The sequence below is a fragment of the Pteropus medius genome, unplaced genomic scaffold, assembly GCF_902729225.1.
Source record: "Pteropus medius unplaced genomic scaffold, Ma_sr-lr_union100, whole genome shotgun sequence".
Taxonomy (NCBI): Eukaryota; Metazoa; Chordata; class Mammalia; order Chiroptera; family Pteropodidae; genus Pteropus; species Pteropus medius.
Window position 1 is genome coordinate 1,572,738 of NW_024346062.1, and position 20,087 is coordinate 1,592,824.

At 37.6% G+C, this 20,087-nt stretch overlaps 1 protein-coding gene across 1 annotated transcript in view; it reads right to left on the minus strand.

The window, feature by feature from the left end:
• Nucleotides 1-20,086, minus strand: part of DMGDH (dimethylglycine dehydrogenase) — a 57,153-nt gene extending 37,067 nt beyond the window's left edge. The window contains exons 1-6 of the mRNA XM_039874896.1: nucleotides 19,909-20,086; nucleotides 18,867-19,041; nucleotides 12,066-12,164; nucleotides 10,195-10,359; nucleotides 7,311-7,515; nucleotides 1,381-1,629 (exon numbers count right to left, since the gene is read on the minus strand). Coding sequence (XP_039730830.1) covers nucleotides 1,381-1,629; nucleotides 7,311-7,515; nucleotides 10,195-10,359; nucleotides 12,066-12,164; nucleotides 18,867-19,041; nucleotides 19,909-20,045 — 1,030 coding nt within the window. The 5' untranslated portion in view covers nucleotides 20,046-20,086. The remainder of the gene's footprint in view (nucleotides 1-1,380; nucleotides 1,630-7,310; nucleotides 7,516-10,194; nucleotides 10,360-12,065; nucleotides 12,165-18,866; nucleotides 19,042-19,908) is intronic.
• Between the last annotated feature and the right edge of the window lies 1 nt (nucleotide 20,087).

The window sequence follows — 20,087 nt, forward strand, 5'->3', positions numbered from 1 at the left end:
GCTTTCAATCCCTTTTAACTCTCAGCAGGGAAGGAATGGCACAGAGGCCTCCTTCTCCAAGCTTGCTCCCACACACATTCAGAGGGCTAGAATTCTGTGGAAAGAGCCAGGGCCCTGGAGTGCAATCATCCTCTCAGTCCCAAAAGGCACTGTGATTGAAGGCAGGGCCACAGATGAGCTTCTAAAAGACTGCGTCCACCAATACTAGTGATTTTCCCACACGGCAGCCTGTTAGTTTCTTGTTGTCCCTCCCATGGACTGCAGGTTGGGTCAGTGGTGTGGAGGCCTGCAGATCGTCAGGACTGGATGCAGACATGTGGTTGCTCAGGGCCAGCCAATAATCTGGCTCTCCCTCTGAATGAAATTATTAAAATATTTGTTCAACATTTACTTGGAGGAAAGGCTGCCGGCATGGAGGAAGAGCGAAGAGGGAGGCTGCCAGGGGACAAGTCAGCCCTCCTATGATTAGGAGCTATTCTTCTGCTCAGGCCCAAATGCACAGAGCCTACTCAGCAAAACTAAAGTCTTCAGCTAACTGGCTCAATTTCTATGGAAGGTGCTTTAGTAATCATTTGTGGAGACATGGGTATGTGCATTCTATGAGGAATGGGAGGGAGGGATTCATTCCCTAGCCCCAATTGCTCATCAAAGTATCATTCCGGAAAGTACAGTCGCCTCCATTTGTTTGCATTCTCTATAACAGTTCAGTGTCCCAATGACATTTTAGCTCCATTTAGAGATTAAAACCTGAGGTATCTCCTTAAGTGACCCAGTCTTTAATCTGGCTCTGTAGAAATGTTTCATCAAAAACACAGGTCCTTCTCCCTTACGGAACTTGAAAGAGAAACTGTAGTACCTCCTGCTTTAGCATAGAGGCTTGAACCTTTTCCACATCCACTTATGTAGTAGGGGAGGGCTTCAGTATGCAGTTGCAACCTATCTTGCTCTAGGATAGACTCTGAGGCTTTCATTCTTAGAAGGCTAGATAACTTGTCACTGATATCTGTCATGTTTCCAACTGTCCAAACACAATAGCAGCTACATCCAAATTAGACCCAGCAGGCAGGGGAGGAAGGAAAGAGCAGGGAGGCAGGGGGTTGGTGTGAGCAGGTAAAAATCACCTGGAGCCTTCCACAGCAATAGAGAGCATATTTCTTTAGCTTCTCCACCATCGACTGCCTCCTCTCTTTCTTTACTCCCTGCTGTGATTGTTCAATGGCATAAAAGAACAGAGCTTACCTCAAACCCCTCACCACCAATGTTCCAGGGATCTGATAGGCTAGTACTATGGTGTCATCTTACTCTACAGCCAGCCTCTCACCACAGGGAGGATAAAATATACATGTCTGACCTGCACACACTTCCATTTGCTGAACCCACCTGGAGGGACTCCACTGGTGACCCATGAGTCTTGAACTTTCATTTTCTCCTGACTTTCATAGGGACCAAACAAAAGCCCATCCCTTTCTTGTCGGAGGTAATAAGATCCTTCCAGGTCACGGAGCACAGGCAGTTCTCGTTTCAAAGCTTTTACTTCGGGGATAGTAGATGTAACAACATATTGATGTTGAACCGGAATGAGAGGATGTTCTAGTCCAATCATCTTACCTACTTCACGAGCCCAAAATCCTTAAATAAAAAAAAAAAAAAAATCACTTGAAAACGTCACCACACATATAAACATACCACATCTGACATTGATAATAGCATTTATATTAAAATAAAATAGAAGACTTCAATACCAATGGCAAAGTCTAAAGTATGTCATAACAACTTTAAATTTTTTGTCATTACAAAATTGACTGGGGGAAGAGAAGATGAGACAAAATTTTACATTGCCCCAGAGTTTTGAAGATAATTCTGTAATTTAATAGAACTCCATTCCTGAAAAAGTATTTTGCCCACAAACAAAGATAGGCAGGAAAAAATATTTGAAGGACAAAATAAATAACCCAAATATGTCAAATGTACCAATGTGGATAAGAAAGAGAGTAATGAACTAACCCTATCTGTAGAACATGAATGATCAGGCAAGGGAAGAGACCCCCATTTTGATGTGATCAATGTAACACATTATAATCATGACCAAAGCCCTGTAGGTCAGTCCCTGACCCCCAGGCTTTCCTCTCCCCACATTGCTGATGCCTAAAACTCCATAAGCATAAAATTGTTCTGCTAACTTATAATTTGAAAATGCATATACTTTGAGAGAGAGAGCACATTCAGTTTTCTCTGTTATTTTAAAAATTTAGTTTGAATATGTTAGTAAGGTCCTTTCTTACAAAGGACACAAAGGCACCAGGGTCCAGAGCAGGAGGTGCCACAGCCAACGGGAGAGGGCTCATAAGTAGTGGGGGTTCTCACAACTGAGGTTTCTTACTGCACAGTGTACATGGGGACTGTCTTATTGGTAGGAACAAATGTTATTTTTTCCTTTGCAAAAGATAGAACTAGATAATTTGTGGCTGAAAGGACCCTTGATTCTCCCCCAGGATATTCTTCAGTATACAGATATGGAGCTGAAGTCCAGAGGAAAAAAGAGCCCTGCCCAAGGTCACACGGGGAGACTCTGGAATCAGCACATTTTATTGGTTTTCTTGCTACAGAAAGACTTTATTTTAAAAATCCAAGACTCTTTCACTGTATAAAGTTACTTTAGAATCTGAAATGATAAGTAATTGTTAGGGATGTCATGTCATCTGACCCACCAATGGATTGTTTGAGGGGGAAGGGTTCTATGTGCTTGTTTATTTCATAATAATTTTGAGTAATCATTCGAATAATTAGGGAATCTTTTTTAAGTTATTTCTTTAGGAGTTTCACTCTAAATTTTTAATCATTTCTTTTTCTCCTTTTTTCATAATCTAGTAAGTTCTGAATTTCCTGTCATTATGAAGTTCAGAGCTAGACACAGAATTATCAATTATGAGTCAGTCTGGGAACCCAGATTATGTGCTCTTATGTGCTGAAGTTTATTTTTATTTAACCATCTAAATATCACTCTTGTGTTTAGTTGTTACATTTTGGTGTAACAGCTAAATTGGCCACACTTACATAATAGCACCCCAAATGGGTGTCTGTTTGCAAACCAAAAATCTTGCCTATGGGCATTAGAGCTGTTTGTTGGTCTTTTAATAATTTAGAGACTTAATTTATTTGTGCTAGTAGGAAGATGTGAATTAACAATGTCAGAACTTTGTAGGAAAATACAGTAAAGCCACAAATTCTAGTTATATGAACTAGAGAAGCTTTAAAATATAAAAAGTCAAAATATTTAGCTTAGCAATTCAAAGTATTTATCCTCGATATATTTGTTTCAATTAAAACATAAATTGAAGAATAAATTCTGTCCTATGCAAACATATTTATACATTTCTGAGTATAACTGCTCACTTATTAATGTACTTCATGATTAAAATAAAGTGGAAACATATGCTTAAGTATCATATAACTATATTATTTCAATGAGCTCCATGGAAAGCTCTCTGCTATTTTACCCTATGGTGGTGGTGTTTGTTGGCATTCTCTCCTCTATATGTCAATCAAGTTAACCTAAATCTAGCTGGGATTATACTTCAACCCCTGCTAGATCACCTACCTACCAAGTTCAAAAGGAAGAGAGACAGATGTGGAGGGATCATCTAAAATCTACCATTACCACCTAGAAAACACTGAAGAGAAGAGTCAATAAAAACGATCGTTTGGAAATGGGTTCCATTTTTTAAAAAATGCAGTGATTAATAGAAATGGAGTTAAAATGAAGGGTGCAGTTTCGTAGACAAGTTTCCTTGTACTAGTGATTTATACAGTGGTAATGATGGTTTATATAGTGACATTCTCTGATGCAGAGTATCAGGTAAAATTAAGCAATTCTTTTTGGCTGAACACTGGACTTCAGGTTGGCACCATCCAATCACATTTCTGATTTACCGTATTAGGAAAATTCTCGAGTAAAGTTTACAAAGCTATCTCAGGCTTACAGGCTTACAGAGTCAATTGGAAATGAAAACAAGAGAAACATTCATCACCATGCAAAGGAAAAGCCTGCATCATAATAAATAGCTCCTGTCCTATGCCCCTGAGCTGCCTCTGAGGGGAGAGGTAGAATGCAGGTAGAATTAAAAACAGTTTTTTAAGCAATACTAAAGGCAAATTAGCCTATTGTACACCAAGAGGTCAGGAGTGTCAGAAACTGTTCCTCTGCTCTGCTTGCTCAAGAATAAAGTTACTTCAGTCTCCCTCTCAGACCAGGGCATAGAATTTTAAGGAAATAATTAATCATAATAATGATTATGATTATCATACTTAATTTTTTAGTGTTTTCCATATGGTAAACCCTTTCTGGATACTTTACATTACTAGCTCATTTACTAACCATAATAACTTTTTGGAGATGTTATCTCCATTTTACAAATAAGTCATTTGCCCAGGTTGCATGGTAACAATACACACATCAGCAAATGGACATAGTTTTTACTTGTAGACTTTCCTTTTCATGGATATCCTAAAGACTCAACAGCTTCCTGTTACGACTCCACGTAAAGAAACTTCTAGCAGGTGATAGTACAATTGAGTAGATAATAGTGGCCTTTATATTTTCAACATTTTGCTTATATTTCCAAGTCATTATCCTAGTTCCTTTCATTAAATTTCAGAGCTGGCCTGAAGGCCTCACCTGAATTGGTGAGGCATCCTGGTGTCACTGAGTAACTCTGGGAAACATTCCATCAGACACGCATTTTCAAATCCTATTAGCATGATGCCTTCTGTAAAGATTGCTTTTATTCATAAAATGGATCTTTGTTAGTTTTGATTATAAAAGGAAGCATGTTGATGCCTTGGCCCCCAATTACTGAGGCTTACCATTTGGGGAGCTTCTATACTTTAAATAAGGTTTTTTCAAAACAGATTTACAATTAATTAAACACACACTGCTCCACACCTTCCATGGACTACTAATATGTAATCAGTCAGAGTTTTTCCAGTAACTTTTGCCCAATGGAAGAGAAGAGATGGAGGAAAAATAAACAAATAAAAAAGATATGGACCAGAGATATGATCTGAATGACATAAAGAATTGATGCAATATACAGATGATATATTATAAAATCGTACACCTGAAACGCATATGTTATTAACTAATGTCACCCCAATACATTTAATTTAAAAGGAAAGAATTGAGAATTGAGACAGCATAGTTCTTCATACAACTCTCAGCAAGGAGCTGCCTGGAGTTACCAAGAACTGAGGACAAGAAAGGCAGCGATGTGACCGAGATGCTTCAAGAACAAAGACAGCAGAAGGACATCCTGGGGAACAGCTTCCTGGTGTTGATCCAGAAAAACAATCCCAGAAATTAGGTTGAAGGTGTGGCCCCGTGTTTACCACCCCACACAGGGCCACACTGTCAATCTAATTCTAAGGATTTGTTTTCCCAGGACAGCACCAGAAGTGTTTTCTAGCACCTCCTGCCATTGCCCTCCCTCGCCCTGATTGCCCCAAAAGATTTCACAGCTGCATAAAATATGTCAGATCTCTTTGGAAAGAATTCTTTCTCTTTAGTGATTCTTTATTCCTCACAGTTTGTTATTTAGAGGAAAAAATTATTACAATGGTAATGGATGATGCAAAAATTTTTTATCCATTTTAGGGAAACAATAAATAACTGTGCTAAATTAAGGTCTTCTACATGCTTCCTCAAAATATCAGTTGGGAGTGTACGGCTGCCTGAAGCACTGTGTTGAGAAAAATGATGGGGTTTGTCCAAGCTCATCTGTGATCAATTAGCAATGTCTGCCATGGGTGCTGATATGGAAGTCAAAGTATGTTTGTTCAGTATTTGCTATCACTATGAAAACAGTAAAAGGTTCTAGGGGCTGAATTCGTAAGCTCATAAAGAAAGATGTACAATTACAAAGAATCTTTGCTACCTGGTAAATAAGGTGTCAGTGATTTCATGGTCTTAGATATTCTAGCAGAATTTAGATCAGTGATACCCAATGACAGCAAGGGGTAGGGATATCAGATGGGGATTGTGGGGGTATGAGTGGGGGGTAGAGGAAGGATCAAAAAAGAAAGTTCAGAAAGAAAGCAATATTTATTCTTTTGCTCTTTTTTTTCCCAGCAAGTCATTTTCTATTACTGTATTTTGAATTTCAAATGATGTCAAAGAAGTCATGAGAGTTTTACACTTTTCAAATGGGGGAATAGGTTAGAAAGATTCAGAAATACTAATTTAAACTCTTAAATATTGAAAATATAACTTCTTCTAGAACCACTAAAAGTGTTTTGTTTAAAATAAATAACATCAATTGTAGTTACAATTTAGAGGAAAGAATCTTAAGGGTCCATGTTTCTAGCATGTCCTCATGGCATAGCATTTGATCTGAAAATAATATAGATTGTTTTTATTGTATAATTTAAGCACTGACTCAAAGAGTAGACAACAAGAAAATCAGTTACTGCCTCATGCTTATTTTAGGTTTTAAATTAACCATTATGAATAATAGGTAAATATAAAGTATTAGCCCAGTTTAGACTGCATAAGTATTTTCATTTGCACAAGAATTTATTTTTGTGTGTATGATGATTGAAAATGACTTCACAAGCAAATGACCTATTAACTCAAGAATCAAAAGACGCAAGTCCAAGTCCTGGCTCTGACATAATTGTGTTACTTTGCCGAGTAGCATGACCTTTCTGGACCTTGATTTTCATAAATGGAAAATGAATAAGTTGTTAGATTATCTCAAATATCCCTTTTGGCTTCACGGTTCTGAGTCTAAATTGTAATAGAGTAACCTGAGAAAAGATTATGAAGTATGTTTAATAATGCTGTGAAAGGAAAGGATTGAAAGTTTTTTGACTAGAGTCAAGTAATCAGAAATAGATGACGGAGAACACAAATGATTAAATCTGCCCTAAAAGAGCAAACTGAGAACAAAGATGCTCATGAATTGGAACACTAGAATTTAATTACTAGTGTAGGGAACGAGTGAACATAGGAAAGAAAAGGAAGCATAATTTGGCAAAACATGATCTGAGCTGAATAAAACGGAGCACAGAGAAGAATGCCAACTTTCTATAGATAAACCAAGGACATAGTGGTACCTCACACACTAAGAGCAAAGGGATGGAAAGAGGGCTTTGTAGCTTAGAAACAGACATGATGTTCGCCTTGGGAGCGTGACAGTGTTTCATAACAATATTCATAATATAAAACATTACTTTATGGTGTGATATCTTCTTTCTTTGCCACTTGAAAAACCCCACTAATTAAAAAAAAAAAAAGAAAAAGATATGACACTTACCTGCAGCATTCACAATTCTATTTGCTTTCATAGATCCCTGTGGTGTTTCAACATCCCATGTTCCATCTGACCTGGGTTTCAGAGAAGTCACCGGGGCAGGATATTTTAAAAGGGCACCATATTTTCTAGCCCCGGCAGCCAGGGCCATAGTTAGAGAGTAAGGATCAATGTGACCATCTCCAGGATTATACAGTCCAGCTAAAATCTAAATCGATGGTAAAAGAGCCAATATGCAAACAAATATGCACGTATTACTCACTGTAACCATATCTTACCAGCAAATGTTTAATAAAACTGTACTTTAAAAGTGCATTGGGGAATCAGATTGTCTGCACTTCTTTTTCCTGTATCAAAGCTCAGACTTAGGCAAGACTCACACTGAGAGTTAAGTAGACAGGCTATTTAATAGAGCCTTGCAATTGTCTCCAATATCCATTCTCCCTGCCCCCATAGCAATGGAAACTGAATGTTTATTTAGACACATGGCCACTAAGAACAAAGAGTTTCCAATTGTTGTCAGCTATCAGTCCCAACTGATAGATAAAACTGTTACAAAGCTCTGGTCAGTAAAATGCAAATGAAAGTGTCACATGGCAGCTTGACAAACCATTATGAAAAGACTACTGGCTTATTATGCTCTTCGTCCCTTCTTCTTTGTCTCTTCCTCCATCCTGCTGTCAGGAATGCAGACATGATAGCTGGAGCTCTAGTTGCCATCTTAGAATGAGAACATAAGAGTCACACTCTAGGAAGACAGAACAATGACTTGGAAGGTGACTGAGTTCCTGAAGTCTCTACTGAAAGAGTTACCATTCAAGTCCGGACTGTCTAAATGAAAGAGAAGTAAACTTGTATCTTGTTTAAGCATTATTTTGGTTTCTGACATTTGTAGTCAAATCTAGTACTAACTGATCAGTTGTTTATATTTAATTATTTATAGTGCTAATAAATTCACATGTTAATTCACATATCTGGTGTCAGGAAAATGTGTACTTGATTCAGTCATTCAACAACTAATTCTTGAATACCTATTGTGTGCTAGGGCTTGTAGTGGAAACAAAGAAGAACGAAACGCAGATGAAACAATGAATGAACATGTGAAGTAGTATCATTAGGTCTTAGCCATTCAACGAAAATGTATTGAGTACCAAGAATGAGCAGGGAGCTTTCGTCAACTTTTTTTCTGCATCTATTGAGATGATCAGCTGTTTTTGTTTTTTATTCTATTCATGTGGTGTATTATACTGATTGATTTTCAGAGGTTAAACCAATATTCCTGGGATAAATTCCATTTGGTCATGGTGCAAATCCTTTTATACATTGATGAATCCAGTTTGCTAGTATTTTGCTGGGGATTTTTGCATCAATATTCATAAGGGATATCGATCTTTCTTTTATTGTGATGTCTCTGTCTGATTTTGATATCACAGCAATACTGGCCTCACAGGTGAGTTGAGAAGAGTTCACTTCTCTTCTATTTCTTGGAAGAGATTGTGAAGGATTAGTATTAATTCTTCTTTAAAATTCTGGCAGAGTTCACCAGTGTAACCATCTGGGCCTGGGCTTTTTCTTTGTGAGAAGTTTTTGTTTACTAATCCAATTTCTTATTTTAGGTTTAGTGCAAGGGACTTTCAGTTTTAATGGAATTCATATTACTATAGCCTTCCAAATGTCACTTTGATGTTTTATAATGAACATAGCGTCGTTACAGTGATCCTATATCTATTTGATTTGACATCCTGCCCCAGAGCCAAAGAATACTCTTCTCACGTGTTTCCATTGCCTAATGCCCTGGAGAAAAGTCTATGATGGTGAGAACTTCCAGGAAAGCGTTCCAAGACTGACACAGAAACAGAATATAAGCATATCCTCACTACAACAACAGAGTTTCAGTGCAAACAATGTAATGTGACACCCATCTGCCATCATACTGGCGTAACATAAAACTATAGACAAGGGAGTACCAGCAGCCTGTAAAGACTCACAAGGGCAAATAAACCAGGCTCCTAGATCAATGATAGAAACCCTCAGAGATCAGAGACACTGCAGTAGTTACCAGGGAGAAACATAAACCTGTTTTCCTGAACAGACCTACCTGGTACCCTTAGGAAGTACATGTAAAGGAGTCAGAGAGCCTGGGTTCAAATCTCTGCTCCAGTTCTCTCTAGCTGGATCAGCTTGGGCCCATTATGTAAACTCTCCAAGCTGCAGTTTCCTGTTTATATAATATATACTTTATATGTTTTTTTTGTGATTACATGAGATTATGCATATAAAGGGCTTAGCATAGCACCTGGTACATAAATATGTGCTGTAGTGTTATGCAGTATAATGTTAGTCATTGTTAGTATTATGCATATTGAATTATCACCCAGCAAAAAGAGACACTAAGTTCCCAAGTGGATTCTCTCAGCCAAATTTGGTTAAAATTAGATCAATACCTGGTATACAGCCTGTCAGGAAAATACAGCTATAAGCTAGGTGATATTTGTGTAGCAATATAGTATAGTATTTCTACATTTAATTTTGTAAAAAATTTTAATAATAGTCTTTTATGTACATATTTATCATACCAGATTATTTTCTTTGTAGTTCTCAAATAGGTTTATTTATTAAAAAAAAAAATCTCTAGATCTGGGAGACACAGTAATAGAAAGGTATTCAAAATGTTTCCTCAGTTGTCATACGTCAAAAAATAAAAAGATTTTTTTATCATTTCATATTTCATTTAGCATACATAATAGCCCTCCTTGCAATTTACCCAAATTCCAGCATTAATCAAATGATTTTGCTATTCAAAATGTGTACACAAAGTTTTGTTTAATCAACATTTTAAAATAACGTTTTCACCAACAAATGGTGAAAATGCCCTTAAAGTAAGTACCTTATTCATGTTGAGTAAAGGGAACATCTCTTGAATTTTTTCAGGTTCAATAATATACTGCTCTGTTGCATGCCAGCCAGTCCGAGTCATTTGATATTTAAATTCATCTACCCTTATCGAAGTTGTAGCAATTCTGATGCTTCCTGGCTGATGGAATCCAACCACCTGTGACAAGAATGCCAATTAAAACACATAGATAAATCATTATTTGGTGCTTGAACACGGTTCTTCTCCAGCACAATGACAATATGGGTACATAAGAAAAGAGATTTACTATGCAGTGAAAAAGATAACTATAAAAACATATTTACAGCTTACAGAAAGACATTCATTCAGCAGCCATTTACTAAGTGCCTGTTCTGTGCCAGGTTCTAAGCTTCAGAGATGCTGTTGTGAACAAGAGAGGTGAAGACCTGGCTTGGATGCAGCTTACAGCGTCGACAGGTGAAGGCAGACAGCTAAATGCATAATTATAACATGGGATAGTGTTAATATACAGAGTGCAAGAAAATTATGTGAAAAAGAGAAAAATAAAGGATTTGAGGAAGGAATCTGAAGAATCAGAATGTTGCAGTGATGAGATTAAGTGTAAATTGAAATAAACATTCATTTGACATGTATTGAAGTTCTTCAGTTAGCCAGGCATTTGGCTAAGCCCTGGGTTACAGAAATAAAAGAGGTCATTCACAATCTGGAGGGAAGACCAACCAATAAAGCAACAACCACCATAGAGAGAGACTCATGTTGTAAGAGGAGTGTGCACAAAGGTTCTTAGGACCAAGAGATGTGCCCTCAGCTTGGTCTGACTGATGAGTGGGCAAAGTCAAGGCCAGCTTGTCAAAGGGAATGACCCCCAGGAAAGGTGGGAGTGAATGCTGAAATGGGGACCAGAGGGAATGTTGTTTCAGAGAGAGAGGACAGCACATTCCAGAACGATAAGTAATTAAGAATAGCTGAAGAATGTGAGTGTAGCAAAGAGTGGCAAGTGAAAATGTTGGAAAGGCAGGCAGGGCTCAGCTGATGAAGGTCCTCCTTGTCTCGCTTTTGTCCTGTAGACTGTGAGAAGCCATGTGATGGTTTTAAGCAAAGGAAATGGCAAGAACAATTTAAGCTGACTTTAGTCTTAGCCTATGGATAGTCTTTTTCCCCCACCTCTTTAATTCTCTCCCCCTCCTCCTCCCCCCATCCCCTCTCCCCTAACTTCCACCTCTGACCCTGTGGATGTTGCCGTTTCCCTTTAAGGACTGGATTTCTGAAGGTGGGGCGTCTTTTCCCCCCATCCCCCGCCAGGCACTCCCTGGGGCCAGGGAGCCCAGGTGCCCCCCGGGGGTATGGTCAGTGGCTCCACCTAGAGTGCAAACCCAGGACCTTCTGTGTGTAAGGCAGACATGCTAACCACTATACTATGAAGCCACCTCCTATGGATATTCTTTACCTGCTAATTTATTTTGAGAGTACTAATAAGTATGAGAATAGATAAAAATAAAAGTGAGAGGCTTTTAGTGAAGTACTTTTCAAAATCGTGTGACAATCTGGTACACATAGTTGTCAGATCCTTTGTGATTTCTTAGTTTCTAGATATGATAACTGCCTAAAGATATTTTTGAAAACTGTTGCTTTTTATTCCTCCTTCATTTAAAAAAAAATTTTAAAAGAGCAGATAATTACATGGGTAACACACTTCAAGAAATTAAATTGATCCTAGAGTAAACTTTAGAGGTTCTCATCTTAAACTCTCATCGGATTTCTCTACCACATTAAACGTGCCATTGATGTCACTATACACAGCTATACACAATGATATCAAATCCTTCAGAGATCTTATATACAGAAACTGACCTAAAAGACAATTTCAAGTTAAATGCATTTACCTGTCCAGTTTCTTCTTCCAGTTTCTCATAAAGTTTGATGCTATCATAATGTATTTTCTTCAAGTTTATTCCAGGATGAAAGTAAGTTGTTAAACCTGCCTTAAAAGTGGAGAGGAAAGGAAATACTGAAAAAAAAATTAACACTTTAAAAATGTTGCTAGCTTATCTATTAAGCAGGAATTTACTACAGGCAAGAAACTGAAAAGATCTAGCCAAGATGGTCCTTTGGGATGAGAACATATCAGCACCAATATGAGCACACCAGAGCATAAGGTTCGTGGCAAAGTTATAAGAATCATTTGAACCATATAAGTAATGTGAGAGCCAGCCAACACACATATATATATATGAATAATACATATATATGAATAATATATGGATATACATGCATACATACATACATACATACATACATACATACTCACTCTTTGAAAGTTATTAGGGAAAGTGTCGTTTTCAGATTCAGAAACGGGATGCTTTAGATGGGAAGTTTAGGAATGTATGCTATTAGGAAGAATATAGGGGATGGCATAAAACGTGGACTCAAACCAGCAAGTTACATGTGTTCCCTTAAGGAGAAAGACTATGGACTAGCAAAGAGTTTTCCTTGACACAATCCCCACCAGTCCCTTGAATGGAGCAGCCTTCCTGTTCCATTTCCTGAAATTTCTGAAATTAAAGAATTAGAAAATTCCTGGGAATTGAGCCTGGTGAATTGATGAACTGACCTTTGCCATAGCTTAACCTCTTTTAGGAGCACATAGGTTGTACCCCACAAATATTTGCTGAATAAATACTGAATAATTACTCTCAGGAAAAAGTATCTAAATGTTACTATACCAAAACTCTTTTGATCAACTCTGGCAGATGCAATGTAGTATCCAGATAAAGAATTCTAAACAATTCTATGAAGCAAGTTCTCTGGGCCCCGTTTTGCAGCTAATTTAGCTGGGAAAGTTCATCAGAACACAATCTAGTCAAAAAACTGTTTAGGAGTATTTATAAGGTTCTTCTATGGTAGTGGTGGGCATTTGGTTCTCCTGATCTCAAAAGCACCCCATTTAAAGTTCATTAATCATCCTTTATGGACCAAAATCCTCAGGTTTCTATCAAGAATTTGTTCAAGCATTTGGACTTATGCACACCTACCTTTTTTTTGAGAAAAGTCCCAGTCCAGCTTATAGGTCCTCTCATAGTACAGCCTCATTACAATGGAACTACAAGTCAGTCCCCTTAACCTTCAGTCGAACACTACATTCTTTATAAGCTTGGTATCTAGTGTGCATATGAACTTTTCTAGCTCAATAATAGAGAACCCCTGGCTTTCAGGTATCTGAGAACTCAATTTTGTCTTCCATATATCCCCTGACAGTTAAGAAGATTGATATTCATGAGCACTAGCCTAGGGTGCTGTTCACCATTCACGCCTCAAGATCCTCTAATCTTAAACTAGGTTAAGCCTGACCACCAGAAAGTTATATACTATCTATACTGCATCGATCTTCTTCTTCCTCACTCCAGAAAACTATATTCATAGAATGAGTTAATGATCTTTCATCTGAGTCACATGGATTACAGTTCTTGCAAAACTGTTATTCAAAACCTTTAGCCCAGTGTCCTTTGTTTAGGAAACAAGTTTTTCTAGGAATTCCTGGTCAAGGAAAGTTAGTCTCCCACACTGAAATAGTATACTTATTTCCACTGAACAATTCATACTGTTGGGGCTTAATTTTTTGCCAGCTATAAAATTGTATTATTTATTTTTTGTATCTTATGTATTTTTTAGCCACTGACTATTGTCTTTTAATTTGTGTTGAAAATTTGGGTTCAACCATATATGTGCTTTTATTGTAAGTTATTTGAATATAATACCTTACATGTTTTTTTAATTAATTAATTTATTTATTTTTATGGTGACATTGGTTAATGAAATCCTGTAAGTTTCAGCTATACATTTATCAGTAAAGCATATACATATTTACACTGAGTATTCACCTCCCATAGTTAGATTTCTTTCTATCACCACATATTTGACCTGCTTTACTCTGCCTACCTCCCCCATCTCCCCTACCCCCTACCCTCTGGAGACTACTAGTCTATAGTCCATGTCCATGAGTTTGTTTGTTTGTCCTGTTCATTTGTTGCTTTTAGGTTTATATCCCACATATAAGTGATATCATATGATTTTCAACTTTTTCTGCCTGGCCTATTTTGCTTAGCATGATTATCTCGAGATCCATCCACGTTGTCACAAATGGCAGTATTTCATCTCTTCTTATGGCTGAGTAATATTCCATTGTATATATGTACCACAGCTTCTTTAGCCAATCATCTTTCGTAGGACATTTTGGTTGCTTCCATGTCCTGGCCACTGTGAATAATGCTACTATGAACATCGGTGTGCAAATATCTTTTTGGATACAAGTTTTCAATTCTTTGGGGTAAATATCCAGTAGAGGGATTGCTGGATCATAGGGTAGATTGATTCTTAGTTTTTTGAGGAACCTCCATACTGTTTTCCATAGTGGCTGTACCAATTGCAGTCCCACCAGCAGTGTATGAGGGTTCTTTTTTCTACGCATCCTCTCCAACATTTGTTATTACTTGTCCTGTTGATTATAGCTATTCTAACAGGTGTGAAGTGGTATCTCATTGTGGTTTTGATTTGCATTTCCTTAATAGCTAATGATGTTGACCATTTTTTCAAGTATTTGTTGGCCATTTTCTTACATGGTTTTTATTGTTAATTTATGAGCCAGTCTTATAGCATGTGTTGTAAGAAGGGTACAGTGTTTTTCTGTTCTGGGCTTCATCAAGACTATATTGAATGGCTAGTTTGAAGAAGGAGAAAACATTATTCTTATCCTTCAAGATTTTATGGTCTGATTGAGGTCATGAAACTTTAATACATGAAACAATGAAATCAAGAGCATATGATTAAGTGCCAGAGCATATAAAGACATAAGAACAAAAAGAAGAGAAGATGCTACAAGGGTCACAGACATCTTCAAGGGGGACAAGGAGGGGCTTACCTTTGATTTGAAGAAAAAATAATTAAAGTTGAGAGAGAAGATAAAAGAGGAAAGATGAAACAGAGACATAAATAATCACCAGGAATTACAGCCCTTTGAATAAAATAAAAATTTATGAATCCTTATTGATATAAATAAAAGAAGGGAAAGCTTTTCCTTATAGTAGACTGACAATTAATAATAAATTAATGAGTTAATGACAGGAATGATGGAGTTAGAAAAATCATCAATTGAGCTGTGATCCTCTCCTTAACTCTTTAATAATCCTTTTCCTTCATTCATGAGCCTCTACAGCCTCAAAAAGCCCAGTGACTGACCTCAAGCCATCCTATATCCCAGTGGCTCCAAATCTTTTATCCATCTACTCACATCCAATTAAAAAGTTTGAGCATATCCACTAAAGTAGGTGTATTTCCTTATTTTTACATGATATAGATGTGTATTTCTATATTAACAGAAGTCATAAAACACACAAAACAATTTGAAATGAATTAAATATTTTAAATAATTTTTATTTTGTTTATTGTGTAGAAAAGCTTTGGAATATTAAGCTTCTTAATATTTTAGCAAGGGCTGTGTGATTAACATACTTTATTACTAAAACATATGTATTGGATTAATTGTGGTAAAACAGCCATTTGAAGGCCTAATTCTAGGTTTGTATTATTTTGAGACTGGTTCAAATGGCTGTGATAACTGAACAAGCCACCTATCTTTTATACAAAGACCTAAGGAAAAGAAGCGCACTCTCTTGGCTGTACTCTCTGATTCTTGACACGACTTCCTCCATCCCAATCACCACCTATACAACGGTTTTCGTCGAAATCTGACTATTAATGTTTCATGTTCTCTTGTTTATCATTTATTGTTACGTGCTAATTAGAAGGTATTGCATTTTTATTTTAAATAAATGGGTACAAATCCAACTGAAAATCCTCATTTGGAAAAATTTTTGATGGGTTAAAAAATTTACCTTTTGAGGTCAAATATGTGGTGACAGAAAGAAATCTAACTATGGGAGGTGAACACACAGTGTAAATAAATATATGCCTTACTGTTAAAATGTACAGCTGAAACTTATTGGACTTTGTTAACCAACGTCACTATGAAATAAATAAATACATACATACATACATACATACATACATACATACATACATAAATAAATAGAAATTTTTAAGTTACCTTTTGCATATATGACAGCTTTTCTAGGCGACATATGTCATTTTGGCCAGAAAAATCTAATAATAATGCCAACATTTCCAAACATCCTTTTTCAAAATGCTCTTTTCCGAACAGGACCATTTTGCAAAAAAGTAGTTATTTCTCACTTATGGTAACATTACTTTTACTTTGAAAGGATAGACTGCATATATATATATATATTTTTTAATAAGTATCTGCTATGTAGAAATGACTGGCAACTATTTCCATTACCACAAAGGTCACCAAATTTGGGACAGTTTGTAAAAGAAAAACTTTAAGTTTCACAACTCTTTTAATTATTGTCATGAGCTAGTCAACAAACCTCTGTGTAGTACAGCATTCTCAAGGTTATTCTCTCTTTCTTTTATCACAAATTATATTATTTAAAGCCTTGTTTCTATAAAATTAGTCACAACGATGATATCCTACGGCATGTGATCTGCAAAGTCATGATAGACTGAAGATAGTCACCTGTATCAAAAGTGAGGGCTGTTTATAAAGACTAGTAAGGCTTAATTTTTTCCTTATATTTTTAGACAAATATAAATAGAAAGTTCTGATATTGTCTTCCTATACTTTAAATGGGTCATCTTGCCTCTTTAGTTCCTCCACCCTCCAAAACATCCACTTTCTTATCTTTTCCAGGGGCAGCCTCTTGTGGAGGTTGCTCCAAAACTGCTTCTCACTCAGTCTTTCCCTCTTCCCTCCATCCCACAAGAAAAGCTCCATATTAGTAGTAATATCAGGTGCTGACAAAGCAGGTTCCTTAAAATATAGGAAACCCTCAAGATTTTTGGATTTATCACTCCATTTTCAATATTCATGATGCAAACTGTGCCTTCCTCCCTAAACATCGATTCCGGCCCTCTCCAGGCACATTGAACCTTGAGCACATGTCATACTTCAGTGAGAATGCCTTAATTTTTTTAGCTGCCTTCCCAATCTTCCACATTCTCATATCTGCTCCACACATTTCTGAGTTAAAAATTCCTGATACATGAGAGTTTTTCATGTTGCTCTTCAGACAGAGGCCCCCTTGACTTACAAAATGTCCTAGAATCAGGTTCTTAGAGCCCCTTTTCTCTGTTTTCTTTATTCCTTGGGGGCCAAATAACCTGGCTTCTGATGTCTGACTCCATCTTGAGCTCACACGGCATGAATCTCATTTTGTAAACCACAGGTTGCATAATACTTTGTTCACAAACCAGGATAATGTCTTTTCCACTCACTCTGGTATCTCTTTGCTTAAGGGAAAATTGTTTTGCACAGTTAACATTTAACAAGATTATATGTTAAAATATTTTTAAAACTTTGCTCACTTTTTTTAAAAGAATAGGTCAAGGGTATGTTGCTTTTTTTTTTTTTAATTCTTCGGATGTCTAAAAAGTAAAAATGCAGGGAATCCAGTACTCTATTCTAAAATGCAGGCCCCATCGAACCAATCAAGTATAAATGAGAAAATAAGTAATTAAAATATTAAAGAGAACATCCTCCTTAACAACACAAAAGTGTAAAAAGGATGTAAGCCCTCCCTCTTAGGATATTTTCACTTGCCTAAATTTCCCTCTGACTACATGCTCTTTGAATGGGCCTCCTGACTCCTCCGCCTCCATCATTCCTCATCCTTTTACCCCCGATTTCCTCTTCTTCATGGCACTGATTACTCTCAAACACTACTTGTGTGCTTTCTGTCTGCCCTACCAGAATATGGCTCCATGAGGGCAGAGACTTTGTTTTGTTCACTGCTGTGTCCTTATCTCCTAGAACAGTGCTGGCTTGACACAATATAGGCTTTTAGTAAATATTTGTTGAAAGAGTGCCTGAATATCAAGAAGAAGATATAGGAGAGCTCTAAGAGAAATGCAGGCTTTCTTTTACATGATAGCAAAAAGCCTACATAGAAAGTCTAGTTCAGGGTAGGGAGAAGAGTCAGGAGTGTTGATGGCTTCCTGAACCCCTCTCTCCAGGCAGGAAGAAACAAGATGAGGGGGAACTGGTAAAACAAAATACAAGTGTCCCTGTGAAGGTTCCCCCCAAATTTGCACTCAGGGAGGATCAGCTGCTTTGGCCTCTCTCACAAGTTCTCAGTCCTTATAGTTACGTTTTCATACAGCCGAGTTGTCTTACAGCACAAAATTAAAATGATAAATAAACAAATAAATGTAAAGGACCACAAAAGCTAAATTTACTAAACAGCTATCATGTGTTTAATAACTTTACACATATTAACTCAATCTTCATCACAATCCTAGCAGGTCGGTACTATTAATACTCCCACTTTACACGTCAGGAAATGGAAACTTAAGCAATTAACCATAAGTCATGTGGATAGAAAACAACAGAGCCAGGATCTGAATCCAGAAGCTGTATGTTCAAGATAAAGACATCATAAATGTTGACCACTACCTGGAAGTACACCAACCACAGTGGAACTGTACTTTTTAACACTGTTGAAAGAGAGCTCACTCTAAAGAGCTTACAATGGGGAACTGAGAATGGGAGGGAAACTGATTCCACTAGTGCACAACTCGTGCATATGAGAGTTTTGGAGTGCTTTCCTTACTGCGTGCCAGGTAGATCCAGCAGTGAGCTCTGATTTCTCCAGGAGGACCACATCTTTCATGCCCGCTTTGGCTAGGTGATAAGCCAGACTCACACCAATGCAGCCGCCTCCAATTATCACTGTTTCTGCCTGGTCTTTCCATCTTGTTTCTGCAGATAAAGGTGGGTTGTTCTCTCTGGAAGACAATTTGTTTTTAATGGTACCTTTACTAGGCTATGGTAGCTATAGTTTTGTTGTTGTTTCTTTGTTTTTTTTAAGGCATCTATAGCCTGACTTAGACAACCTGGTTGGGGGAGGGGGTGGAGGCATTTGAACCCCATTCCATATTATTCTGGTTCATCAGAGATAACTAATTTAGCTAAAGAATTAAACAGATGAGGTCTTTTTCTTTTCAAAGAATGTAGAGAATAATTTTTCTCAGTCTACTTAAAGAACACACTTATAATCATTTTATATTCCACAAAAAACATAATTGTCATGAAGTTTAATATCCATAAATCTTGGATCACCTCATCTCTCTACTGTTATCCAGAATGAAGAGAGCCAGATAGGGTAAAATATTCTTAACTTTCTTTCACTTAACTTTCTTTCACTTAACTTTCTCTTGCTGTTTACATGTTTCTTTAATTATATTGTTTAGTGGTAATGTATTTATGTGCATGACTGTCACCTTAGCTGGATCGTGAGCTTCTTCAAGACATTGTGAAAATCGATGTGTAAATAAGCCAAAGTAGAATATATATATATACACTTGTGTTTGCCGACACATAGACCATCTCTGAACAGATACAGAAGTTACTATACAGTTGACTGGGGAAGGGGATTGGAGTAGGAGAGACTTTGCACCAGGAACCCTTTGATACTGTTTCACTTTGTACGGTTGCATATGGAAAAGAAAACAGATAAATCAAGAAGAAATCCAAATGCCCATTTTTTAGAGGCCGAAGAGCCGCCAACCCCAAAGTCTGCCTTAACCCGCCCGCCCCACACTCCTTGGGGCCTCCAGGACTCAGGCCTCTGGTCAGGCCGGGCCCCCACTCACCCTTCGCGGCCACAGACGGAGCGTGGACAGCCGGGGAAGCTGGGCAGTGGAAAGCCCCGCAGTCGCTGCGCGCCCCGGCGGAGCATGGCGAGGCGGAGGCTGAGGGCGCGGGCACCGGCTCTCAGGCCAGCGGACATCCTGGGACCGCGGGGCGGCGGGGAGGCAGGGCGGCAGGGACG